The following is a 27,688-nucleotide window of genomic DNA, read 5'->3' on the forward strand; positions in this document are numbered from 1 at the left end:
TCTCAAGACTCCCCCCCACCGCACAGCCCAAGGGCTCTGGCTAGGTACTGCATACCTCGAAACCATCGCTGGACCTGTGACAATCCAGCCTGTGCTGGATGGGGAGTGGTGCCGGACCCCGTTCCCACCCTGCCACGCCAGGCGGGCACAGTGGCTCTGCCCTGGGGAGGACGGGGCACCTCCTGGCCGCTCCCAGGGTGGCCGGGACCAGCCGCTTTCCCTCCCTGTTTGCTTTCAGGGTGTTTGTCTCTGCTGCTGTTCAGAGCAGCCGGGAGGTCAGTCTCATACAGCAGCAGTTCAAGGAGGTGCAACAGAGGAGGGACGGGGGAATATTTCCGGCTCCCCCACCTCGCAGTCCTTTCCTCCTGCTTTCGCTTCACGAGGCACTTGAGGTATTTCTGCTCTCCTCTCTTTCTCCTCTTGCTCGCCTCCTCATTCCGTCTCACCACCAGCTAAGCCTTGGCTCCCCGGGCTCTCTCTGGCAGGTAGGAGGGAGACATGCCCTACCTGCACCAGAGCTCGAAGCCGAGGCCATCTGCGCTTCCCGGGGCTGCGCGTGCCACCCACAGCTCGGGGAAGGGCTACGAGGAGCTGAAACAGGAATGCCTGCGCAGGGGGGTCCTCTTCGAGGACTCCGACTTCCCCGCCTGCAACTCCTCGCTCTTCTTCAGTGAAAACCCACCAATTCCCTTCATCTGGAAGAGGCCTGGGGTGAGTGTGCCGTTGTGTTCTCTCTTCACACCATGCCGGGAGTCAGGCTCCGCTGTGCTTCAGGATTGCTCCAAAAGTGTGGAAGGTTCAGGGGGATGTGGAGGTGAAGTGTTGGGGGGGAACCCTTCCCATCTCAGGGGCAGTGGCACAGCATTGGGATATCACTCACAAAGAGCTCAAGCTGCAGGATGAGAGAGCTGGAAAGCTTTACCCCATTTTTCAGGTGTAGCTCTTTGTACAGACACACTTATGCATGTGTATTTATGTCAGTGCATAAACAACTCGTAGTCAGCTTTCTCTCCTGCATTATTGCCAAACAAAAGATGACAATAAGAGGACATGCAAGGAATTAAGGGTAAATACGTTATGATGATGTTCTAACTTCGTAAAATTGAGTGTTGTTAATGTAGGAAATTCATAATTAAGGTTAAACTTAAAAAAATTCAAACCTTTTAATTTTTAGAGTATGAGTCTTACTTACTCACTTCCATCAGGAAACACTGAGAGATTACGAATACATGCCATGGTTACTGAGCCATTCAGTAGTAGCCAAGGGCTCAATGAGTATCTCTTAATGCATCTTGCATAACAGTCATTAATAACACAGCAAGAGCCTGAAGCTTCACTAGTCCCATGCTCTCAGATCACAAACCCAGCATCACTCCAGGTTCCTTCTCCCGACTTCACTCTGTAACTAATAACCACAGAAAATCTGTGGCAACATTTCATTTTTTTGCCAATGACTGATGTTTATTCTCTCTTTTTTTCATAATCCGAAAGGTTCTTCCTTAGTAGAAAACTTTCCTTTGGCGACACTGATGCCAAGGGAGAAAAAGAACAAAATAAGCTTAAAGAAGTGTTTAAATTTTGCCTTATCTTAATCCACAGTGATAGACATTCAAATGCCTCAGCATTTGATAGTTAACACAGTGCCACTACAGAGCAGAATTAAAGCTATTACTCCTGGACAGGTTTCAGTTATGAAAAAAATACGAGATCCCTCCACATGGCAAGTGCAGCCCCCACAGGCATTGCTGCCTGCCTTGCCTATCTGTGCTCCAAAAGCCAGGTGGGCTGTGGGGCTGCCCCTCCCAGCAAGGAGGTGGCTGTGAGGGTGAGATACTTTGGATGTGGTGACTGGAGTGCTGTGGGGCATCAAAAATGCAAGTGCCTGCAACAGTAAATCATAAAGAATGGTTTTCCTTTGGCCAGCCGTTGGGTGCTAGTTTGCCTTTTTTCCCATTTGGGCTTCAAAATAGTTAAACTTTTATGTAAAATGTGACCAGGAGTGGTTGAGAGCCTGTGTGCCCGTGTGTATGGTACCTAAGGGTAGCAGAGAACGGTCTGTCTTCAAGATCTCTGTAAGCGGAACTGGAAGAATTTCCAGGACAAGTAAGTTACCTGAAATGGCATCTGCCTTTACGCTCCAATTCCTACCATGCACTTCTGTGAGCTGCACAGTGAGAAATAAAACTCAGGGGAGGCTGAGAGGATGTGTAAGGACAGAGTATTAGTTATGCTCTTCTCTGGCTCCTTAGCATTTAAGGTAAACCTTAAGCATTTAAGTTTCATCTCGACTGTCCATCAGGACCAGCACCAAAATAGAGGCATTGAAAAACAATTTCAATTTAACACGTTTTACTTTGCAAGATATAGGCCTGGAGCCTGTGCCAGTTTAGGTACCACAGCTCAGCTGGTGAAGCTGTGGTGCTGGAGAAGGTGAGCACACGAGCACGGCCTCTGTGTAGGGTATCTGCATTCAAACTGCCTATCATGGTGACTGGTTTTTACTGCCTCTCCCACCAGTATTTTACAGCAGCTTAGGTGGAGCATAGCACAATACATGCAGGTAATTGCAGGGACAAATAGTGTAAATCTTCTGATCTACAGTCTGTTAGAGTTTAATCTTTAGTAATGAGAGTAGAGAAGGCTTTCTCATTATTTTGACATGCACAGATCTAGGTATGCATGTTTGTATGCAGCATGAACAAGACCCTCAGCTAGTCCTAATCTGTAAATCTCCCATTACAACTAGTAAGCTGTGGGAATCTGCACCAGATGAATATCTGACTTTCTACATAAATTTCAAGTGTTGTAAGATGCAGAAAGATATTTAGTGATTTCATTTAGCAATCCCTTTTCATTACAAATTAAACCTTTGAAACTGTACCTTATCAAAATTTTAGAATAATTTGCAGAACAGGAGACCCTTTTCTCATTATATTTCCCCTTTTTCCTTCCCTTCCCTTTCTTTTTTTCTTTCATACTTTCTATCTAAATTCAGCTGCTGTGATGAATTCAACAGCTCAGTGTCTGGGAAAGTTAGACATATAAATTGAAGAATGAAAAAAAACCCAACCCCAAAATAGAAAGACAAATGAGTTTTACCCATATCAAATGAGTCTATGGTCTACAGGAGGAAGTAAGGAAGAAATACTCCTAATATGAACAGCCATGGGCAACTGGTATGACAGCTTTGAACCAGAGAAATGTAATAGAGGAAACCACCTAAACAGCTTCACCCCCAGCCTGTCTTAGGTCCCTATGCACTCCCTCTACCAGTGTGAGACAGGAGCAGGTGATGCAGTTTCTTTTCTTTTGAGTTTAAAGAAACACAGCTTTGATGTAGCATCAGGAGAGTCATGCATCACTGTGTTTCATCTCTCTGAGGACTGCATGTCCCTACTTTTAGGCAATGTCCTCATACAGGTGAATCTTTGAATTACTGTATGCTGTGTGTGAATCCAAGATCCACCTCTGGGTTTTGTCCTTTAGCTTATTGAAAGCCCTGATACATTATTAAACCATCCAGTCTGAAAATCCCTTTAAAATTAATATTTTTTTTCCAGTATCCACTCAAAAACTGTAGAGTATGTTTGCTTTCGTGTAGTAGAGAATGTGGCACAGGTCAGTTAAAATCCTTCCAAATCCTTTTTATTGATTTTTTAAAATTATTTTTCTTTGCTCTAGACGTATGAGGTTCAAAACATTTTTTCCATATGTCTGTTGCAGAGATGTGTAATGAGCAATGAGTCATAAATCTAATGTTCAGACCTATGTCAGTGGAAAGGTTTTTTATCTTGTCCTTTGCTAACACACAGAGTTTCTTGGTAACAGCTAAATACATTACTTGCAGTGAGAATTATGTCTCCTGGGAGCAATGGTGTTAAAGCAAGGTAGGTTATTGAAGACCAGCTACTTTTTCAGGCATTGCTATATTAATGTCTAAAGGCAGTGAGCTATGGTTTTTATTGTTCATGTCCAGTCTCAGCAAGGCTGAGTGTATTTAATAAGCAGGTGGGCCCGGTAAGGAGGAGCTGTTGTTTGATTTCCCTTTGCTCTACAGTCAGATGATATGACATTCTGTAGTACCTCCTCCCTGGGGCACCTGTGCCTGAGGCACAACCTGGCCACCACCTCCTCCCCAGCAAAGACAAACAAAAACTATGCAAACCAGCTTCCTCCTGAATATTGCCTCTGCACAGTGACCTTCACAGGAGCAATGCTGTTCCACTGTGGAGAGTGCCCTGGCTCCAGCAGTGGCTAGCAGTAGGTGCTTCAGCAATAAGTGCAGGAAGCTGAACAAGACTATCAATACTCTGCCCTGTAGCCAGACAAAATATAGTGATATGAACTAAAAGCAGCTCAGTTTCATCTAGGCAAATGCAGGGATTAAATGACTGAATGTGTCATTCTGTTTTCCCTCGGTCATTAATTTGTTTTATTTGCCACTTAGGCAGAAGGATCTGCTTCATGCCATAGGGTCTGCAATAATATATAGGCCAGACTGATTAGCTACAGGCATATTCCTCTAGTAATATAGTAGGTAATCTCCTCTTCCATTTTCTATTCAGTTCAATCAATTAAATTCAATTTACAATTCATGGGAGAAGGGAGAAGAGAGGAATTCCTGTCACATTTATTGGTTTATTACTGTAATTTTTCTATCCAGCTGTGGTGCTAGTAATTGAGCTAAAACAGTCAAATGAATGCTTGAGAATTCCTTTAATGCCACCATGAGTACCAGTCCGTCTGACCTCTGAGCACACAAGGGTGGGTAGCATTAGCTCCTCCTAAAAAGTAATGAGGCTGAAGTCTGCCTTTGTTGTTTGCTTTATTGAGGAGGAAATTGTCTCATGATTGTCAAACACTGTATGTTCCAGAAATTATGGGCAAGTAAATAAAAGGCTTAATAATTCGATTAAAAATAAATAGCCAATTTTAGTTTTCCCAGCCACTGGGGGAAAGCAAGCTAACAAAAAGCCCTGTTAACCAGGGTTGTAGCCTAACATCAAGCTCCTGGACCAGTTTGTGCTATGATATTTTAACAATTGCTTACAGATGAATAAAGTTTGCTAGCTTTTCATTAGCAGCCAACTAATTATAAAAAAATGAGGATAGTTGATTTTTTAATTGCTGTACACTGTAATTAATTAGCAAAGATTCCCCATCTAGTTCTTTGTGGTAGCTACACTGCTACAGGATAATATAGCTCAAGTGGCATGCAGGGTTTGTCAGCACTGGTGCAAGTCTAGGCTCAGAGTGATGGTGTTATTTTCCTGGCACGTTCTAAGTAATTTCTGTGTCTCTCTCTCACTGTTGCAGGACATTGTCAAAGACCCCAAGTTTATCCTTGGGGGAGCCACAAGAACTGACATTTGCCAAGGGGATCTTGGTGAGTGATTCCCCCTGGAATGTCTACCCACCATGAGGAGCAGGAGGAATATCATCACACTTGAGGGCATGTTGTCCCTCCTGAACTGGTGGGAGCAGTGAATTACTGCCCATGCTCACCTGGCCCACAGCTACCTTTTGATTGTTCCCTCCCATCCCTGTCAGGGATTGTCTTGGAGCAGTGGGATTCCAGATCAGGGAAGGATCTCCACTTGAGGGTACTGTGAGGCCAAGGGAGTCTTTTGTCTACCAGCACCTCCAGACTGAAGCACAGTCTGACCTGACCAGGCAGGGACACCCTTCTGGGGGCAAGTGGGCTGTCTTTTGGATTTCAAGGGGGGTGGTAGCTAACTGCTGTAACATCTTCTCTTGCCCCTTCTCTTCTTGAAGGGAAGAAAATGAGGGGATTTTTTCTCCTTCTCAATTCACAGGTGACTGCTGGCTATTAGCAGCCATAGCTTCTCTCACACTGAATGAAAAAACACTAGCAAGAGTGGTGCCACTGGATCAAAAATTTGGGCCAGATTATGCTGGAATATTTCACTTCCAGGTAGGATGAATATCTGGCACAGCATAAACACATTTCCTTCATTACATGTCATGGTTTATTTTGCAGTGGGGTTGCCAGATACTGCAGAGGAAACATTAAAAACGTATGGATTGCCGAGCTTACGCTGTTGTTCATGTTTCAAGAAACAGCCTAAAGACTACGTCAACCTCCCACAGGCACACGCGCACACACACACACACGCTCCTGGTCTGTGAAGAGACACATGGCTTTAGAAATCATTTCACGTTTCCTGGACACACAAACCTCACTTAGGATATAAGTCCTTAAAGGAGTTGAACTAGGATCTGTAATATGTATGTGTCTTAAAGGTGTCTTGAATCATGTGGCGAACACTTCTGTAGCTACATGAGTGATGTTATCCTGACAGGGACCTGCAGTAGAGGTTGACACTTTTAATCTTAGTCTTTTCTTAAGATAGATTACCCTTCCTAGAGAGCAGCCTAGCCTAGTAGAGTGGGAACAGATTATTTACGTATGTCTTCTAATCAAGCCTAACTTACAGTTAGAAATACTGGGACACCAGAATCCTATGCTCAGAAAAATGAAATGTTGTCAGCAAATTCATGCCCCATCCTTTCTAAACAGTTTTGGCAGCACAACGAGTGGCTGGATGTTGTGATTGATGACCGATTACCCACCTTCAAAGGCCGGTTGGTTTTCCTGCACTCAGCTGATCTCAATGAATTTTGGAGTGCCTTACTAGAGAAAGCCTATGCCAAGTAAGTCACACTGCACAAACATATTTTGGTATTTGTACACACATTCTTCACAATTTGTTCATATGCTATTCACAATTCTAGTGAACAGTTTCTAGCCAGCTTTATTATTATTATTATTATTATTATTATTATTATTATTATTATTATTATTATTATTATTATTATTATTATTATTTTGAAAGGGGTGGTTTACATTTGCTGCTGCCCTGATCTAGATATGTCTATCTCTTGTGAGCTGGTCCAGCTTCCAGCACATCATTAAATACTAGCTGACAGCAATAGCATTGAATGAAAGCCTGAATCTTGCCATTTGAGTCTCTGCTGAGACCTCAATTGATCGTTCTGGCTAACTTTGCATTTGTAAATGCTTTGGCAGGTAGCAAGCCACTGACACATCTGACACGCAGTAATATTCAGTCCTGGCCAACCAGACAACTCACACTAAAGAAAGGAAAGCCCAAGGCTTTAATGATATGGAGAAATGGATGAATTAAGAATGCATCTAAAAAGGAAAGCAGAATGATATTAATACTCCTCCCATGTATCCTGGGTACATTTTAGGGTACTTATTTTGGCTTCAATGCCATTGCTGCAATTTTACACACGTGCGAGAATGCTCTCAAGCATAGATATCTTCAAGGTTTTGGAAGCAATTCTCACAGTCAGCATATGTTTTCCAGGTTGAATGGAAGCTATGAGGCTCTGAAAGGCGGCAGTACAATAGAAGCCATGGAGGATTTCACTGGAGGTATAGGAGAAATGTATGATGTTAAGGCGGCTCCTGACAATTTCTATGAAATCCTAGAAAAAGCCCTGAAAAGAGGCTCAATGGTGGGCTGCTCTATTGATGTAAGTAAGAAATGGGATCTGTATTTCTCAGTTTAGTTTTGGGGGTTTTGTGTTCAAAAACTCTACTTTTTAAAGACTGTTAGAATGAATGAAAAGTAGATGCATATGCACTTAACTCTTCCAATAACTATGAACTTGTATATATGTAATATTAATGTAGTCCTTAGTACAGTTTTTCAAAAGAAAAGAAAAAACTAATATCTTTTCAGTAGGTGATGTCCAGTGTATTTAAGGCAATAATGACAAGCAGTTGGTGGGAGTAAACTTTATTTTCTCACTTCTTTGGTCACTTAGCATTAAAATTGGCCATAGCTTTTCTGAAGGCTTACTGGTTCCAGAGACTACAAAATTGGGGGATTTTTCAGCCCTGAATTCTGCAACACTTGTCTTGAGTTCCCCCAAGTCCCCACGACTTTTGGGGATCAGTGTGTTTATTTGTAAACAGAGTCTGTGTCTTAGGATATTTCAGTTTTATCTCTCCAGTGACTAAAACCTCCAGCTTTCACAGAGAAAAGGTTGCTGGTGGGTAGTACCTACATTGGTTACTTACACTGCTCTGCCAGTGTGTCAGACCTGGGGTAAAAGGAGCTGTCTACATGTCTTTAGCTTTCTGGTAAAAAATGCTTGAGCTGCTCTACAGCAAGAGTTTCCGTTCCTTGCTGACTGTGCTCAGCAGGAAAGGCAGTTCAGAAACAAGTGTGTGCCAGGCTTCTCCACCAGAATGAGCAACTGGAGAAACTGGTTTCTGACCAAAGGCAAATTCCCACCAAGCACAAAATGTTTCATTTCCCTTTTGGATCCTTGTAACAAAGGCAAGGGAAGTGCCCAGGCTGGGGTAGAAGGAGAGAGGCTTTCATTTGCCCTCTGACCAAAAGCCTCATCATTGAATATATGGCCAGACAGAGGGAGGCCTGTTATATCAAACCCATTGTCTGCCTTATTGAAAGGATGGCTTTTCCACAAACTTGCTCTTTCACTCCAGACTATACCCTCAGCTTTGGGCTTCAGTGTTTTCTGATTTGAGTTTCACTCTTTCTCCAAAAGAAGCTTTGCTGCTTGCAAAGACTAGTTAAATATTTATTGGGATAGACAGAGAGTGTGATATTTGGCTGGCTGATGGGATCTTTAACCACCATCACTGTCCATCAATGTCTTTTTACAAGAATTGAGACCATATCAACACTTGATCTCAGTCTGAGAGCACTTTTTCCTATCCCTTAGCTGGCACAAACTATATTTGAATGGGAGTTAAGGATGAGATCCTGGAAATGTAGATGATGCTGAAACAAAATCATGGGGCAGTGAAGGAATCCCACCCTAGAACCACCTAATTTTTTGCTCTGAGTAAACAACGCTTAAAAAAAACCCATATCATTTCCTAAAAGGGCCCCATTCCACCATCACTCCCTGCACTGAGCAGAAAGGGTTCCTGCTCATAGTACTGGTTAGCCACTGACCTCCCACCTGCTGCTTGAAAAGGACCAGGTGGCACCACTTGCTGTCTCACTCTGAAGAGAGAGATTCACATATTTTTCCCGTATTTCAGACCAGCAGTGCTGCCGAGTCAGAAGCCCGAACCCCCTTTGGCCTTATAAAGGGCCATGCTTACTCTGTGACTGGCATCGAAGAGGTACGTTCAGCAGTGTGGGGGGCAAGGAGAGACCTAGGGAAAAAATAAAGGAGTGTCTCCTCAGGTGACGGGGGAAGTTATGCTGGGGAAGTTACCCAAATTCCCATCCACCTTTCCCTCCCACATATCCTGTGACAGTCTGCACCTTTTGCCCAGCTGTTAACACCATCTTGCCCAGCCTCTACATGCTGGGGAAGTCCTGCTCCCCAAATACTGACACTTGATATTTTCTCTATTTCCTTCTTCCTCAGGTGAGCTATCGGGGCCGGCAAGTGCAGCTCATAAGGATAAGGAACCCCTGGGGACAGGTCGAGTGGAACGGTCCTTGGAGTGACAAGTGCGTGTGCTGTCAGGAAGGCCAAATCCCAGCTTCTGCAGCCCCAGCTATTCCACTGAAAATTAAATCAAGAGTTTGCACATGCATAACAGTATTACTGCCATTCTAACTTGTCTCCCTCAGCATTTTCAAGGCAGTTCAACACAGGGATACTGGCAAGGTTGTTTAGCCCCAAAAGCCTAGCATTAGCACAAATTGTACATTAATACAAATGAGATAAGTTAATTTTAATAGACTCACAATTGTAAGGTAAAATGTACGAAGTACTTTCCCCCAAAATGCCAAGGCAGTGGAAAGGTTTATTTTGGAGGCCAAGACAGTAAAAACTTACAAAAATCTCACAGTGCTACAGACAGCACCGGGCCTCAGAGAAAAGGCCAACCTCCTGTTCACTCCTGGGCTTTATCATCGCTGGCCCCCCCGACTCTCCCCAGGCCGCAGCAGCCCTGTTGCGTTTCTGTAAGCATTATCTCTCTCTTCTCATATATCAGAGAGAGGGGCTGAGAATTTCCCTTGGAATGTGGGGGAAGGGAAAGCATTGAAACTGCCTTTGAGAAAGTTACCTTTTAGGCAGAAAGCCTTTCTAAGTGAAACTCTTATCTCCTCATACCAAAATCTTCCAAGAAAGAGTATTCTATCCTCACATCAATTCTAAAAATTATACATTTGGAGTGATCTTTTTGTTTATTTTTTACAAGCCTGCTGCTGTAGTACTTGTAACACAACATCCGTACTTTGTGTCCTACTGCAAATAACCTGAAACTGATATTGTATTACCCCCTCTAAACAGCTTATGAGTCTCTAGTTGCATTTACTGTTTAGGGTTTCTAAACACATCGGGAATAAGCAGAAACCTCTAAGGTTTCTACCTATATATAGTAATATATGACCATTAAATGAGACCCTCTCCACGTGGTACCCACCAAAGTTGTGAAAGGACACAAAAACGTACAGCAGGATTAGTCTGAAAACCAGTCTGGTTTTACTTCCAAAGTTAAACAAAGTGCAAACAATACAAAATAAAAAAAAAAGGTAGTAAAAAACAGCACTAAATTCCTCTCCAACATACGCTTTCCAATATATTTTTAGGTATATGCATGGCTTCATTTTTGTTTCATTTGCTTCTTCTGAGGTTTGTTTTATTCACACAGATGTACAGGAAGGAGCCATAACCTGTCTGGCCCTTTAATATTCCTGAGACATGCAGTCATCTGTGGGACTACTTTGTATGTCCCTGTCCTTAGCATGACTCAGAAATAAATATGTCCACAGCAGCTCTGATTCTTTGTTATCGTGAAGAAAAATATGGATAATTGGCATATATAATGACTGCTTAAATCTGAAAAAGACACAGAGGTTATGATCAGGACAGGCATCTGCCAATTTGTGCTGTTTATTGAAAAGGCTGTCTCTGCAAAGCAAAGCTCTGACTCTGCACTTGGGAGGCTTTCTGGAGCTCAAGATGCAGACGGGCTTGCAGGTCAGTACAGGAAACTTTATTAACATTTTGCAGTGGTTGCTGGAATTAAAAACCTCAACACAAGGTGCCTGCTACTCTCTGTTTGTTATGTCAGATTGGAAATGTAGTAGGGCACTTCTGGTTTTTTAAAAAAGCTTTATCAGGTTTTTTTTGGTTTTGATCTGCCACAGCTGGTGTTGTAGGGGTGTTGGGTGTGGCTTACCAAAATCTTGAGGTTTATGATTAGCTGTATTATATCCAACCTGAACATCTGACAGCAGTCCCAATTCTGAATGCAGGCAATAACTCAAGACTATTCTGGAGAAGCTTTGGGATCTTTGACCTGGTCCTGCTTCCAGCTACATTAGTTGGGTCTCTGTGACCATGAGTGTCAGCAGGATTGGGAAGCCTCTTAAATGCATCTGCATCTGTGTAAGCTGTACAAATAAAATACATTTGGAAGAAGAACAGCCTGGTTCTATGCCCAGACAGTCATTCTGGGCCAGGGAAAACTAATTGCCACATACCTGTAATAAAGCTTGGTTTTGTTTTCTTGCAGCTCTCCAGAGTGGCGTTCAGTCAGCCCGTCAGAGCAGAGACGCCTATCTCAGGCAGCACAGGATGATGGAGAGTTCTGGTAAGCCACAGATTTTTAAAGTGTGTGATTCTAGTCAGAAATCAAGGTGCAAGTGGCCAAAACAAGCAATAAGGTAGAAGTCTCTGTGTGAGGAAATTCTGCCTAAGTTTCTGTCTAAGAGAGGGCAGGTAGAATGCTCACTTGGTTTTTTGTGTGTTTCATGTGTGCCTGTATCTATTTTAATAACAAAAGTCTTCTAAGCTCAGTTTAGTTAATGGCATTAGTATATTTCAAATACTCTGTGTATCCCATGAATGTAATACCCTTTAAATCCTTCCTGTGAACAAAGTCAGGCTATACAGAAGGGAGCATTGTATTGTATTGTATCAACTATGAAATGCCTTCTGGAAGAGAAGGGAGTCCTGAGAAGCAACACTACCAATTGCAGAAAGTAAAAGAACACCAAGATATGTGTGAAATTATGGAAAAATTGAAGAAAAGATGAAATGAAAGGGAAAAAAACCCTACAACATGGTGGAAATTGCTTTAGAAGTGTGAAGTGTTCTTCATGCCAAATTCATGATCTCAGACAGAGCAGATGGCTGACTTGCTCATGATCCCCCACTATATCAGCCACACTGTGAACTACTGACAATGTGTCTTATCACATTTTCTAGGGCCAGATGCTCATCTCTTTTACACAGAAGTAAATCTAGAGAGGAATGCAGTGCTGCTATTCCAGATTTGTCCTGCAAGTTAAACCAAAGTTCAACTTCAGGCCTGAAAAGTTATTTGAGATAGATAATATAGCACATTAAGTCCTATACTGTAGCACATAAGAGCTATCCCAAACTTTGAAAGCTCTGGAGGGAGGAAGGTACAGTGGCTGTTCCATATAGGATATTTTGAGTTATTTTGTTATTGACATTGCAAATGAAATAGGGCATTTCCAGTCTCTCCAGAAAGCTTTTGTGTTTGTTTAGGTTTTGGGGTTTTTTCATCTGTTTTTGACCTGGCTACAGCTGGAGCTTGTGGGGTGAATGAAAAGGAGACAAAGACTTTACATGGAACCCAAGTAACTCCTGGAAGTCTCTCAATACAGGGCATAATTTAAAGCCTGACTCTGTAATGGAGGTAACAATGTGCAAGTAGGCATCAAATGGACAATGAAATTTGTGATAAAGTCATTTATTCAATGGAGCAAAACTGAAAGTTAAGTAAATCCTCAGAAGGCAAATAAAAATTTATGAGTTTGAGCTACTCAGACAAGTGCTGGCTTTCATCATCCTGCACCTCAGCCATTCAGATCAGAAACAAAAGCCATTGGGACTGAAATTTCCACTGAAGGGATTAAGTGGACAAAAATCATATGCAAAAGATAAGAAATGCTTCCAAAAGCAGTCAGACAAGTGCAATACCAGTTAATCTCTCCACCCCATCCATCAGACTTATTTTTCTTAATGCTTTTTGACTTCTGTGTATTTCTCTAAGGAGCGTTTGCCTCTTTGCCCTCTCTAAGCCACACCTTGATGGTTTCTGCATCAGGCTTCCCATAAAGACTTTGCATAAGCAATAGTGTGTCGTATCCCTAAAGATGTTAAAATTATCAAATGAGGAAAGAGATGAATGTGTATTCCTCTACAGCTGTGCTACCTTTTTGCGTTGACTGAAAACACTCAGATAATATGACACTTACCTTGCATGGGATAAGTCAGTCAAGGCAGGAAACATGGTCTGATAAGACCTTTTGTCCCTTTTTTAGTTTGGATTTGTGAGAACTGAAGAAAATCTTCATACTAACATGCTTAGGGCCTTCTGAGCTCATTAACTAACCCAAAGATATTTTGGCTACATATTGGCAGTTCAGATCAGTCTTGTCCAGGTGCTTCAAACAGATGCGAAGAGATATCTTGCTGCTGGCTAAGAAATCAACTTCTCAGTCACCCTAGTCCCTTCTCTCCTGAAATCAGAGGGTCGGAGTCTTCTCTTCCTTTCATAAGTACAAACCCAGAACAGCTCTAGAAAGTCAAAACAGGTGTTTTACCTCTTAGACATCAAATCTAATCTATAGAGTGCAACTCCTTCATCTGCTTTGCAGCGTGTTTCCAAAGAGCCCAGAATTGCATAGTGTGGCCAGGAAATGGAGCCACTTAGAGACAGATTTTGCTGTGCTGCCCCTGCTTTAGTGTACTGAGCATCAGAGTGAGAATTAGCTGTGCCTAAGGCCAGCAATACATGGGAATCACTGACAAGAAAGAGGACAGAGCTCAGGATAGCAAACCCTGCTGTTTCTTCCCACACCAAAACAAAGTTGTAAAATGGCCCATAGCAGGTGTAAATTAATACTACCACAGACATATATTTCTTGTGAGGAAGAAAAATGAAACTAGCCATGTTTGATGAGCCACACTGGGGGCTGGCTGGGTCGTATCTGCCACTGCTGCATATAAACTCTGCTCTTGGGGGGCTTCTGCTCTCTTGATACTCCGTTTTGTTGTTAGGCACCAGCCACAGGACAAAAAGGATAGTTACAGAAGTTTGTTAATGGGGAGATTGATTTCTGTATGTTATTTCTATAGTCCATGGAGATACAGGGGTTCTTACTGATAGTGATTCAGAGCAGAGAACACATTGGATGCCAAATTGCCCTCAGGAAGGCCTAATACCTGCACTCATTTACAAAGGGAAGTTCAGCCTACCAAGGCTGCCCTCAGTCTTATAACTTATGGTCCTCCTGTCCTTATAGTGCAAATCATGCAATCTGTTGTCTCTCAGACAGCTTCACTGCTCTGTTCCTTTTGCTCGGGGCTGTACACCGTGCCCAGTGGTGCCTGGCTCTGGCTGTCCCTTCTCGTGGCTGTTTGCTGAGTCCTGAACCAGGCTCATTGGCCAGCAGGACTGTTGGTATCTTTTTGCCCTTCTACTTGCTAGATAAAGTCACATGGCTTATCTGCTTCTTGGCATGCTGAGCAGGCTAGTTTCAACCAGCCCAGCCTAGCAAATCAAAACTACCCATATTGTGACATTTGCTTCCTCCTTCCCATGGCCATGTATATGTCTCCACATTGGGTATAAAATATATGTAGTGTAATCTACATGAAACAGTAGCAGACAGCAGTGTCTATGCCACCTTCAAGGGCAGGTTGGAGCCATTTCCAAAGTCCAAACACACTTTATCTGTCATATTTGGTGTGTGTTTTTGCTAGGACAACATCCTAGGCACCCATAGAGGAGGGGAGGGTGAACAGTTTGAACCTAGGAACCTTAGCAGAGACGCAAACGTTACTTTAATTGCAGTGCAGATTGGTAATCATACCATGGCTTGACTAATCCATCACCATGTGACCCTTGTAGTGCTATCATTGTGGCTGGCATTGAACACAGAGATTACTTGTTTGAAGACTTAGTTCCTGCACGTGCTTGATATCCTTTGGTTGGATATTCAACTATATAAGTGCAGCCATTGAGGCCAGGATGGTGTTGGTGGAATAACTTGTGCCGATGTCACACCCATTTCATCTTATACTCAATTGTAACTGAATGAAATCAACAGAGTTATAGTGTAAAAAGAAAAGTGTAAGAGATGCACACAAAAATGGTGCTTGTGCTTTACACCACAGTGAGTGAAAGCTAGTTTATCTCCTGCTGTATGCTGGCATATATCCATGGTCACCACAACTACTCTACACGAGCTGATGATCTGGCCCTAGAACTCTGGGGAGTAAATACTTCCGCTGGCATCCTTCACTGAAATGAATGACTGCCTCTTCCTTTCCATGTCTTTCGCTCAGGATGAAGTTTGAAGACTTCAAAGTGCATTTTGATAAAGTTGAGATCTGCAACCTGACTCCAGATGCCCTGGAAGACAACACTGCCCACAAGTGGGAAGTGACCATCCACCAGGGGAGCTGGGTCCGAGGATCCACTGCAGGAGGATGTAGAAATTTTCTAGGTAGGTAGATACTAGTTTGAAAATGAGAAGCAGGCACGGAAGTCTTTACCCACCCTCAACTACCTCTCCAGTTACACTGTCACCAGAACCATTCCACCTCGTGTGATTGGATGATTTGGTTGAACAAACCAAGAATGAAGAAACTCAAACCATGGGTTTTATGACTCGCTGATTTGAATGAGTAAACCAACAATGACCAATGAGGGATAAATGTTCATATGGTCTCACTTGAGACTTTGCAGTACAAGAGTTGCTTTCTTTGCTCTCAAGTTCATTGGATCTGATTTACCTCTCATTGACATTTGCAGGAGCAGGACTAGGTCCAAATAAGTCAGTTCAACTGCAGCAGTAAGTGTAAAATGAGACAAAAAATCCAGCTCAGCCAACATGTTTATGTGGCTCTGAAGCAGTGTCATGGATCTGAACTGTGTTGCTGCAGACTGGCAGCAGCACTGTGGAATCATTGTAGCTATATACTTTTAACAAAATCCCATCTGACAATGTTATTTAAACCATGGTAACTTAATAAAGCACTGGGCGTAAAATCTTTTTACACCTAGTTCCATGAAGGACTTTGGGATTTGGCTTATTTTCTGCAAAGCTTAGCGGAAAGAAGCTAGTGGAAAAACTAAGTTTGAGTGAAACCTCAGCTTAATTGTCGTTTTTCATCTTTTTTTTGGTCTTTTTTTTTTTTTTGGTCATGGTAGTTTATTATTCTTGAGGCAAAAAATTCTCTGATGTTCTTTACATTGGCAGAGACTTTCTGGACAAATCCACAAATCAAGCTACATTTGACAGAGAAAGACGATGGACAAGATGACTGCACATTCATAGCAGCCCTGATGCAAAAGGGCCGCCGCAAACTCAAGAAGCTTGGTGCTGAAATGCTGACCATTGGCTACTCTATATATGAGGTGCTCTATTGCTTTTACAGTGCAGTAGCCGCATTATCGGTATTTGAATCTTTCTCTGGGTTTTTATCCCTTCCAGTCATCATGTGTTTTTAGGGCCCTTGCTCTTAAAATAATCTTCTCAGTGATGCCAAGCCCCATGGAGGATGGAGTCCTCTCAGAGGAGGATTTAGGAGTCTGTATGGGGCCATGGGTTCCCAGAATAGACTCCTCAGGCCCATGATTCTGTTATTCCCTGCCTGGCTCACAGAGAGGAGATGTTGCTTCTTCTGAGCCTCTTGGGGCACATTACACACAAGGATGCCTGTCACTGAGTGAGATTGAGATTGGCAAGTCTGTTGTTACTGCTCTATGACACCTGTCTGGGATGGTGACATTTAACGATGGGGAATGTATAAGTAGAAAGACAATGTCCCAAAGTCATCTGAGACTGCCTTCTGTGTGGGAAAGCACACTGGTGATAGATCATTGCTGTAAGGTGGGAGCTACATTGCTGTGAGCACCTGGGTGAGGGGATGAGAGTCAGGATCACAGTGGGGAATGAGTGTCAGGAAGGGTTTGCCTTTGTGATTAGGAAAGGGGCAAGTATAGCCTCCAGCACACCCTGGCCAGTGCAGCATTGCTTGTTGTCTCCTCCTAGAGCCCCGGCAGAGATGGACACTTGGACAAAGACTTCTTCAGGTACCACCCCTCCAAGGCCAGGAGCAAAACCTACATTAATTTAAGGGAAGTATCCAACCGATTCAAGCTGCCACCAGGTGATTACATTCTTATTCCGACCACGTTTGAGCCGCACCAGGAGGCAGATTTCTGCCTGAGGATTTTCTCTGAAAAGAAGGCCATCACTGAGTAAGTCAGCAACAAGCCCTGGGCCCTCCAGTGCTCCCTTGCACATGGGATTGGTGGCTGCTGGGGAGAGTCTGGCTGCTGGGCATCCAGCCCTACAGCAGAGACCTGGCATGGCAGGTCCTGATGGTTTGGGGGTTTTCTGCATTTGCCCATTTTTCCTAAACCTGACTTTTTTTTGAGAGGAGTTTAGGAGGTAGGGAAATAGGGTGTGCCATGGTGAATCTGCTGTAAGCTTCACAAGGAAGCATTGCTAGCTGCCTGATACTGTTTGGGAATCTGTGTATGCAGCAGTATTTGCTTCCTCTTTGTTTCCTCCCAGTTTGTCCGAAGGACAATTTTATATTAAAAAAGGATGTTGAGGAAAAAGTGTGTTCACAATGAATAAGGAATGTTATTAATTCTTTATTGTCCTTCCCAAATCTTCGTTCGCGAAGCCTAACCATGATGATGATGATGAATTCTTTAGCAGACAACAAGCACAGCTGTGCTCTCTTGGAGTCGTGCTTAAAGTCTGTTTCAGGGGTTTATACTAAAATTTAAACAGTGCTAAAGTCTAATTTTGTGATGAATTTTATCTAAACTGAACCTGTTCAGTAAAAGAAGCCGTTTTATCATTTACCTCTGGAAAATGCAGTAAGCAAGCTTCCACCCCGAGCAGATGTTGAATGTCTTCATATACCGAATAAGGTTTTGTTTTCTTCAGGGATCTAGATGAAAATGTTGCCATTGATCTCCCTGAGGTAAGTCTACAGACTGAAAATAGCAAGAGAATAGCTCAGCAGAAGCCGGCATACATTGCTTTTACTGTCTTTGGCTAAAACACGTTCATTTCACAGGAATGTTACACAATTGCCAGCTTTGTGTATGTCACTGAAGTATTCAGCTCTGCTGAATATGGTAAAAGAGCTGTAACAATCAAAATCATAATTGTTAGCCTTCTGCACCCACTTCAAGGCAGTCAGTGTCAGCCAGCATTAGAGGTGGGTGTCAGCCACCACGTGTGCAGTGAAAGCACACTCATTAGCACTGGAACTACATTCCTTTTGTATACAAATAACTTTATTTTACTTCTCAGTATCTTCAGGGCTTGAGAGGGAATGCTTACACATGAACGTGCCTACTGAAATGAATAAATTCTTTTTGGTTTTGAATGGCTTGGTCTGCCTGCTGAGCACTAATTGCAGCTGAGTCTGAGTCAACTCCTGTTTAAGAGTATCCCTGCAAATAAACCATTAATTGTGGTGTGCCTTTCCGTGGAAACAAGCTAAACCAAGATCTCATTTGTCCCTCTTTAGTAAAACTCTCCTCCAGGGACCAGCTAAACAAGTGCATCTTCATTTCTGGGATCTCAGGGCCGTGTTCGGTGGCAAAATAAATCTGTTCACCTGTGCCAGTGTCATTAAGGGGCTGCATCCTAACTTGAGCATAAGGAAGTGGGGAACATACATACGGTCATAAAATGTGTGAGCATCCAAGCAGTGTCACCAGGGCATTCTAGAGCGCACTAAATAGCACCCATGTTGCATCTTCTATGGGTAGAGAAAACAAAGCTCGATTCTTTGCCTCCTGTGCTGTGCTGTTACCTTCTTTTTCCTCTCTCTGTCCACATGGTCACCCTGACCATAGCAGTGGCTGTACACTAGTCCACTTCTGCGTTCATTGGTGTAGACTGAAGCTTAGACTCTATGCTCTCACAGCTGCACTGAGGCACTCAGCTGGCAGCCAACTGAAAGTATTTCTAGGCTCAGGATGGTGCTGGGTTAATATGCTGAAGTGCAGCCTCTTCTGGCTGGTGCTCTCAAGAAGAGTGAGAGGTCCCAGGATGATGCCACTGGAGAGAGCTCAGTAGAGCTGTGGTTGTTGGAGGACCAGGGAAACAGAATGGTGCAGGAGTGGGATGAGAGGAGAGGTGTTTTCCAGGATGGGTGCTCTTGTTTTTGATATGGCCGAGGCAATGGCACACTACACACTCACCCAGGTGAAGGAAACGAGGGGGTGAGACTCCTCTTGGGCAGCTAGATGACTGGGAGGCCTCAGATCTAGAGATGTTCAGGAGCATATATGCCCTTATTTTAAGATGTACTCTGGTCCAGTGCACAGAGGGGCTATGTGCAGGAGAAGTGTCATGTTTTGCAATTCTCATAGTAACCTGCGTGGTTGGTGTTTCAGCCTCTGCACCCAACACCAAGCCCTGAAGAAACTGAAGAAGAAAAGCAGTTCCGGGCACTGTTTGAGCAGATTTCAGGAAAGGTGAGTGCACAACCCTTGCGGGTCAGAACAAGATGTAGAAAGAGGGGAAACTTCTGCTCCCACATAGTGCCAGGTGAAACAAAACTGACGTTTTTTGGGAGCAGTATGTTTAGTTGTAGTGTGTTGTTTGGGCAGCAGATGTCATCATGCCTTATGTCTAGGTGGAGAAGGGTGCAGTCCCTGGTGAGCAAGCAGGATGACCAAATCGAGAACTCAAAGTCTGAGGGAGCCTACCTGTTTTAATGTTCCGCTGCAGTTGATTTTTCTTTGAATCAGCAGATCTCCTGCAGACAGACTTATGCACAGCAGCACTCCCTGTATTTTGCCAGTTCTTCAGTTTTTAGCCTTTTCTGGGGTTTGTATGGTTTTCTTTTCCTGAGTTACGACGAAGTACAGATGGGTGATGTTTGTGTTTTCTGAGGTTTTTGGTATGTTTGATTACAGAAACATTCAAGTGACAGATGCTTCACTTTATTCTTAATTTTTTTTTTTTTTTACGTTAGGACATGGAGATATCTGCAGAAGAACTTGAATATGTTCTGAATGCTGTACTAAAGAAAAGTAAGTGCTGATAACTTCTAAGTTAGGAGCTGTACAGAACTTTAGAAAAGCTATAATTAAATTAATTTACAAATAGAAAAATAAAGGCTGTGCTACAACCCCTGCCTGATGTCCTCCAGCCAGCCAGGGCAGAGCCAGGAAAACATCTGGTCCATGATCTAACCACAAGCTTGCCCTGCCTCCAGCAAGATCCATGTCAGCTCAGTGAGGCCGGCTTTCTGTTGCACTACTGCTCTGCTGGGAAGAGACAGGCACTGACTGGGCTGCAACTTTTAAGACCTTGATGTAGTTCATGACCCTGCTACAGGCCCTTTGTAGAATGGGAAATCTGTTACTCTCTAAACCTTAACTCCTGATTTGGACAGGTTGATATTTCCTTTCATGTCTTCAGTAAATACATCTTCTGTCTGGCTATGACTTCTCTGTAGTGAGAGCTGCCTTCATCTTCCAGTGCACAGGTCCTCCCACAATGAGGACTAATAGTCAGCTATCTCTGCTCATGAATCCTGTTTTCTACTTTCAGTTCATAAAAGACATCTTTGCCCAATGACTTCTTTTCCTATTATTGTTCTTTTTCAGCAAAGAATATCAAATTCAAGAACTTAAGTCTCATTTCATGCCGAAATATCATTTCTCTTATGGATGTATCCTTTCAAATAAGTACTTGTAAGGCTAAATGAAAACTGAGTATAGTTGTCCATAGCATTACCTGTCATGGGTATCAGAGATGAATTTGGTAATGTCATGGCAGAACATTACCCAAAGGAAAAAATATGTGAAAGTTATATCTTGATTTTTATTTTAGAAATGTGCGGTTAGCAATTTCAAGACAGACTGTTTTCTACTGCAGACTTAGGTGCAGATGCTTTAATGCTGAGCACCCTTAGAAGTAGATCTCAAGTTACTTCTGTATAGAACAGTGCACTTTTTCAAGCTGTGGTTTATCTGAAAAATGCCTAGAAGACATAATTCAAATCTGTTGTCTGGAGAATTAAATTACCAGACAGAGTTGTGCATGTAAGTTATGGGTCAGAAATTAAGGTTCAGCAGAGTGTTCAGAATTGCTGATATCAAAGCTGTGGCTTTTTTGACAACAAGTCTAAAAACTGGAAAATCTGGTCTTTCAACTAGATTCTGGGACTCCAGGAAACAGACATGTGGGCGAGAGTTATCTGTCCAAATTTAGGCATTTGTGGTGTAGGTGTCTACATCTAAGCTAGCTTTCTAGACTTCCTTTGTAGATAGCGAAAGGATGGTGTAGTTAATTGTTCTGGGTGTACCTGTAACTGAGGGATGCTAAATGACTACTCAGACATTAGATAAGATGAATCACAGCCCTGGTACTTCCCCACCAGATTCGTCCTTTGCAATGTTCTGGTGTCTGTTGAGTTTGCTTAATATGGCTTCTCCTCAGGTAGAGCTACTTTTGCACTATGCTTTCCCAATAAACAATTTCGTTACATGTGAGACAAAACAGATAGAGTCCTAACAAAGCAAGCATCTAACATTTGGTTTAGGTCTTGCTTGTTCAGCTGAGATGTTCTTATCTTTTGATTTTGTTGCTCCAGTCCATGACAGAGGTAACATCCTCTCAGACATTTCTAATAGAAAATCAAAACAGACAAAACTGTATCCTGTTAAAGCTGTGTCTGTAATATTAAAATTCAGTGCAGACCAGTCACCCTGCACATGCAGTGAGAAAATGGGGGACCAGTCCTAAATTTCCTCCCTTAGAAACCAAGCCTCAGTAGGGAGCTGGTCCATGTTCACATCTCATCCTTACATGGTATTGGCACAGAACCAGGGTCTGCACTTGACCCAGGAGCATGGCAGGAGTCCTAGGTTTACTATTTAGGATATAACTAAATAGTTTCCATGATTTGCAATGCTTCCAAGCAAATTTCTGCATAGTTTTGAACAAATGGGGAGGTATCTCTTCCTCTGCTTTGGAAGCACAAGGAATGCAGACACAACCACCCCATTCTGGACATGCTATTTGGAGCACAAGGACAAATGCAAACCCAAGTCAATGCTGGCAGAGTCTCTTCTGTGTCACATGCTACCGAATTCCTTGGCAACAGTCACCATGTTGCAGTGAGGAGCAGGGACAGAGTTCTACCTGACTCCAAGAAGAAAAGCCTGGCTGGGTAAAAAGACAGAGTCTTTGCAGAAGTGATAATGTTCTTGGGATCTGTGGGTGCCCTCAATAATGTCACAGCAGGTATTAACTAGATGCCACTTGACACGTTTTGACTTCTGTGAATGCTTGCTGAGCTAGTGTCCTTCTGAGTGAGGGCTTTGTCCTAGCAAGATGGAAAAGGAAGGTGGAATGGGACCATTCATTATTTAGCATTTCAGAGCAGGTGCCCCATCCTGCAAGTGAACTGTGCTTTGGGGGACATCAGTAACTCAGTAAAATAAGTCACTCACACTTCAGGAAGGGGAAAGGCCAGCCAGATCTAATCACTGTCTCTCAGAACTGCTATACAGACATTTATTTCAGGTCATAAGGACTAGATCTCACCAGCCTTACCCCACCACTCCCATTAATTTTTGGTTGAGCCATTGCAACAGAGTCTGGTTTCTAGATAAAAATACTGAACAGCACATTAGTTGACTAACTCCTTTGGGTACAGTTGCAATTTGTTTTAATCAGGTAATTTAATTCTCTGAATCATTTATATCCCATTTACATCCAAAGCTGTTCTTGCCTTAGAACAATCTGTCTTTCTTCCTCCTATGAAGTCTGAATTGCTCAGCTGTGTTTTTATATCACATAATGTTCCTCAAGTATCACAGCCACAGCCATGACTGAAGCTGCTGGAGCTGTACATCATGAGAAATCACAATACCAATTTCAGCAGCACCATAGTCTTCCCAGTCAACTTTACATTTTCTGCTTGAAGGAACAATGCTGATAGGTTCAGACAGAATTTGGACCTTCTTTTAACAAGTCCTTTTCCTTAGTTCAGATTACCAGACCAATGGCAATGGGAAACTGGAATTCAGTGAGTTCAAAGTTTTCTGGGAAAAAATGAAGAAATGGATAGTAGGTGACATTATTCATTGTATCTGTTTCTTCATTTTATGAGTTACTTCCTGCATAGCTTATTATGTATGTGCAGACAAAAATGGAGACAAGAGTGTTTACAAGCCATGAATTTTAACACAAAACAAATGTTTTAAAAGCATGGGGGCTTGTTTTGGATAGTCAAAGACATTCTTAGCTTTCCCTGATGCTAAACCATAATGGTTTTCTGGAAATAACAGAGATTTTTGTAAGCAAATCAACTATGTTTGGGATAAAGAATGCAATGGACACTAATAAGCAAGCCAATCAAAATGAAACTTAAGGAGTTTCCATTACTGCTGTTGTACAGAAGAAGAAAGTGATGATTCATGACTAGTGGAAACAGTGATTTCCTAAGTCACTGCATTTTCATTACAGATCTCTCAGGAGTCAACTGTACCAAAGTCTGGGAAAGTATTTATTCTAATTTTAAGCACATTTTCACTGTATATGGCAGTAATCAGGCAGTATGCAGAATCAGGCCACAGACTGAATATTCAAATACAGACATCATAATTATTTCCTTATGGCCATTAATAGGTTTTTCTGAATTTGTGCTTCACCAAAGCATTCAAAATATGCAATTCTTTGTTTCTTGTCTAGTCCATCAGAGAAGGCAAACACTTTTTCTGGGTACTAACGCCACATGTCTTTTTACAAAGGACATATTGTTTTTTAACAAGGGGGCTTGAGAAATCCTTGGGTACTGTAGGAAGATTTGCAAGTATATTTGCTGGAAAATTTTAGGCTGAATGTGACAACATCTTTAAATAACTCATATTCCAAAGGAGAGTCATATTTGTTGTCTCATTGAAAGGATGTAATTTAACTCCAGCTTAAAAATTGTTTAAAATTTAGATAAAAATTCAAACTGTTTGACTAGTTCTCTTGGTAGTACCATGAATGTGGCTATTCAGATCTTTTATACCTAGAAGTAAATGAGTAAGTGACAGTCTTAGCTTCATGTTAAACAATTTGTCTCCAGTGTTCAGAATTATGGAGAAAAACTTAAAAGGAGATTAAAAGAATTTGTCAGTTTACAGTTAAAAGACTGTAAACATTCTTTCTAAAAAAAGAATTTTTTAGACATTCTTTCTAAACAATGTCACCTTTTTTTAAAGAATGGAATTTTTAATGAAGAGCAACTCATAATTTCTTAGCTTTTGGATTTGTCAGAACTTGTTTAAGTCACAATGACCTATTCATATGACAAAGAGAATTGAGACTGAGATTTGCTCCTCAATTATAAAATCAGACTGGATCTAGACCAAGGTCTTGTCAGCTTTCTTAAATGCTTATACTATGCAGTTAGAGAGAAACACCTTGCCTTTCCATGCCATATCTGTGCTCCCTTTCATATTCCAATACTGAGCTTCCCATGTGCTCCTTTCATAACAGAGTATCTTTCTTCAATTTGACTTCGATAAATCTGGCTCCATGTCCTCTTACGAGCTTCGTGGTGCTCTTAAAGCTGCAGGTGAGACAAGCACTGCATTTTATCTGGCAGATCAGCTGTGGGTAAAGAGAACAGAATTCAATTACAAGGCCAAGTGCTCCTGAACACAGGGGAGGTTTAGACTCCAGAGAGGACCTGGGCACATTGAGCAGACTAATATTAGCCCAGGTATCCCCAATCCTGCAGGGCAGTCAGTCAGGGAAATCTGGAGCTCTGCTAAACTCAACATGTGCAGGGTTATACTCTGGAACAAACCACTTCACAGTCCATCTACACTGAAGAGTTGAAGGAATAGCGAGTAAGATGCTTGTTAGGAAGAGCACTCACTGAATTAGTATTTCATCCCAAGTTATTTTTATTAAAGCACATAGTTTTGCAGAAATCCCTCCAAATTTCAAGAAGGCAGAATGGTCTCATACATCACAAGAGGAATGGAATAGAAACTGCACTGACTGCAAAATTTCTTGTTCAGAGTTTATTACTCATTGCATGCTTAAAGACCCTTGTGGTCAGATTGTTTTCCAGAGGGATGTGTGCCACAGAGTATCCTCCCACTAACTGGTTTTCAAGATTAGTTAACAGAGATATGTCGATTCCCCCCGGCCTACAAGATTGCTCACTTTTTCTCTGTGCGTGTGTCTTTGGGAAGGGTACCAACTCAACAACTACCTGCTGCAACTCATTGTCCTCCGATACTCAGATGAACAGTTCCAGATTGAATTTGATGATTTTCTGAACTGCTTAATTCGCCTAGAGAATGCAAGTCGTGAGTATCTTCTTCCTCTGGAATTTCTTCCCCTTTGAAAGAAAAAAAGTTCCACTTTCGGCTGTTGTTGAGTGTGTTGCAAAATATCCAAGATGAAGTGTGTACATGACTAACAGAAAGGAGCTCTGTTTAGCATTTGCTTTTAGGATGGCTTTTCTCCTGTAAAGTGAAAATGTTCTGCTGCTAATGAAAAATTTCCCCATGTGAATAGAGCTTGCTTCACAAACTCTGCAGTAATGTAGAAGGCATGTGAAGAATGCTGGTAAAGTCCATGTTATAGCCTTTCTTGTGGCTCACTCGGGAGCTTAATTTGGGATCACAGAAGTTCAAGGTTCAAGTATTTCTTGTGCCTCATGTAAAGAGACAATTGGCATGCATTTGGGCAGGTATCTCCTGTACCTTTTAGGTAACTTGTCCACTTTTGGCTGCAGATATGTTTCCCTGTACATCAAGGCACCCTAGGTCTCAGTTTATTTGTGCACAGGGTCACACTCGTTCCGGAGCAGCAGTAGTAGAGATAGGTAAAATGGCTGGATATATGCTGAAGTGATCATTATTGCAGCTCCAAATTCAAATAAAACACAACTCACTCTATGACAAGCAAAGTCAACTTTCTTGACTGATTCCTTTTTGTTTTGTTCTTCTCTTTACATTCTGGTTCAATCTGTAGCAATAGAAGCATTAAGATACTGAGAGATAAAAGTTAAATAAGATATATAAAGAAATGCAAATTACTTGGCTTCATTTTGGAGAATCATCTAAATCTGACTGTTTAGCACAATCAGGACACCTCTTCCAGAAAAGTCCTGAGGTGAGACTTGCACAAAGGCCTTAAGTAAGCAAGACATTTCCTCTTGCAGGGACTTGCTTTGTCAGAGCAGCTACCAGCACCAAGCAATCCTAAGCAAGCTGCCTTTGCACCAGGCCTTTCCTCTCCTTGGCATGGCCACTCGTCACTGTGGGATGGAGAGCTCGTGTATGAATATGAATGAGGTGTATTTATAGCACTGGTGTCCTGTTTTTCATTTCAGGAGTATTCCAAGCACTGAGTGTGAAAAACACGGAGTTCATTAACCTGAATATAGGCGAGGTATGAGCACAGATTCATAAACACTGACAAAATGATGGGGTTTCTCTAGAGCTTTGTCCTCTTGTAAGAACTGGAGTATTTCTGCATGACACTTCAGGTGACATCTATGTCTGTGGGAGTGCAGAGGGTATCAGCCATAGGTTTCAGCAGGGCTGGAATTTTACAGCCTACAGACTGATTACATCTCCTCCATGCTATTTCCTTCCTTCCGTGCCCTGTGGCATATTGACAGCTTCCCATGTCCCTTTCTAGATTCTCTGCATTTTTTACTTCCTTAGCTGCCAGGTTTCAGTTGGGGAAAGGGGAAGGAGCAGATGGGGAAGGGGGGGTCTTTCACTCTCCCTGAATCCCCTAGGACTTCATATCAGCCTGTCCTGTGCATATCCATCATCTGCTTCTTATACTGCTCAGCACAGGTTTTTTATTTCCTTGTGCTCTCTTTGTCTCCCTGTTGCATATGACCCATCTCTCATTTTACTAACTCAAAGCTTCCTGGAGTGAGGCACAATAAATTTCCAGGCAAAAGAAATGTGGGAGCCTGTGTGGACTGCTGGAATGCAAACAAAATCACTGCTGTTACCAGCACCTAGTAGTTGGAGAGCTCTGCCTTCTTCCTTCCAAACACAAAAGTAAATGCTGGCTGAGGTGTCTCTTTTTGCCTGCATGGGGTCAATTCAGAGAAAGGCACTGCTTTTGAATGTCTCTAATTTGGTGAAAGAGATGGGAAGGGAGAAGGGCCTGAAATCATTTATTGTACAATTGATCTTTCTTCTGATACTAGTTTATCAATCTGGCAATGAACATCTGAAGAAGTCTGACTTGGATGCCGGGAGTTTCTTGCAACATTGCTTCTCAGACTTCTGCCCCAACAGCTGAGGTCCTCATTACATGCAAGCTTTACCAGGAGATTTCATGCAGAGGAACATGCATGCTGCCCACCCTTTCTGATCTCCAGCCCTGTTGATGAGTTCAACAGTCAGATCACGTTTTTGTTTTTGGTAAAGCCTGATACTGGATTTGTCACTGGGATAGGGCGCACATGCTTCTCAAGCTGACTGAAACTGATGTTCCTGAGTGACCACAGTTTTTATAAAATAGGATTGTATTCAGTTTCAACACAGCACAGACTACAGTGATTAAAAGTCTTTATTGCTGCTTGGCTACAGTTTGCTGTAAGGTTCTTTTGAAAATAAAAGCTGCACAAAACTTTGTTCAGTTTGGAATTTATTTCCAGGCATACTGTGTGGCTGCATAAT

At 42.4% G+C, this 27,688-nt stretch overlaps 1 protein-coding gene across 1 annotated transcript; it reads left to right on the forward strand.

Annotated features, from left to right (window-relative positions):
• The first annotated feature begins 236 nt into the window (after positions 1 to 236).
• CAPN9 (calpain 9) lies at positions 237 to 27,642 on the forward strand. The gene is made up of 21 exons (XM_064648849.1): positions 237 to 392; positions 486 to 711; positions 5,317 to 5,386; positions 5,817 to 5,935; positions 6,542 to 6,675; positions 7,356 to 7,524; positions 9,071 to 9,154; positions 9,406 to 9,491; positions 11,510 to 11,587; positions 15,319 to 15,479; positions 16,236 to 16,393; positions 17,031 to 17,239; positions 17,943 to 17,979; positions 19,409 to 19,489; positions 19,993 to 20,050; positions 20,630 to 20,694; positions 23,031 to 23,099; positions 24,519 to 24,597; positions 25,226 to 25,342; positions 26,374 to 26,432; positions 27,214 to 27,642. The coding sequence occupies exons 2-21, from the start codon at positions 499 to 501 to the stop codon at positions 27,238 to 27,240; spliced, it is 2,073 nt and encodes a 690-aa protein (XP_064504919.1). The 5' UTR covers positions 237 to 392; positions 486 to 498; the 3' UTR covers positions 27,241 to 27,642.
• Positions 27,643 to 27,688: the final 46 nt, after the last annotated feature.

The sequence above is a fragment of the Pseudopipra pipra genome, chromosome 3 (genome assembly GCF_036250125.1).
Source record: "Pseudopipra pipra isolate bDixPip1 chromosome 3, bDixPip1.hap1, whole genome shotgun sequence".
In the NCBI taxonomy this organism is placed as follows: Eukaryota; Metazoa; Chordata; class Aves; order Passeriformes; family Pipridae; genus Pseudopipra; species Pseudopipra pipra.

Excerpts from the sequence above, each read along its gene's own strand:
- CAPN9 (XM_064648849.1), top strand. The coding sequence starts at position 499 with ATGCCCTACCTGCACCAGAGCTCGAAGCCGAGGCCATCTGCGCTTCCC. Across the intron at positions 6,676-7,355 it reads CTAGAGAAAGCCTATGCCAA|GTTGAATGGAAGCTATGAGG; the intron begins GTAAGTCACACT and ends TATGTTTTCCAG. Across the intron at positions 23,100-24,518 it reads AAAAAATGAAGAAATGGATA|AGTATCTTTCTTCAATTTGA; the intron begins GTAGGTGACATT and ends CTTTCATAACAG.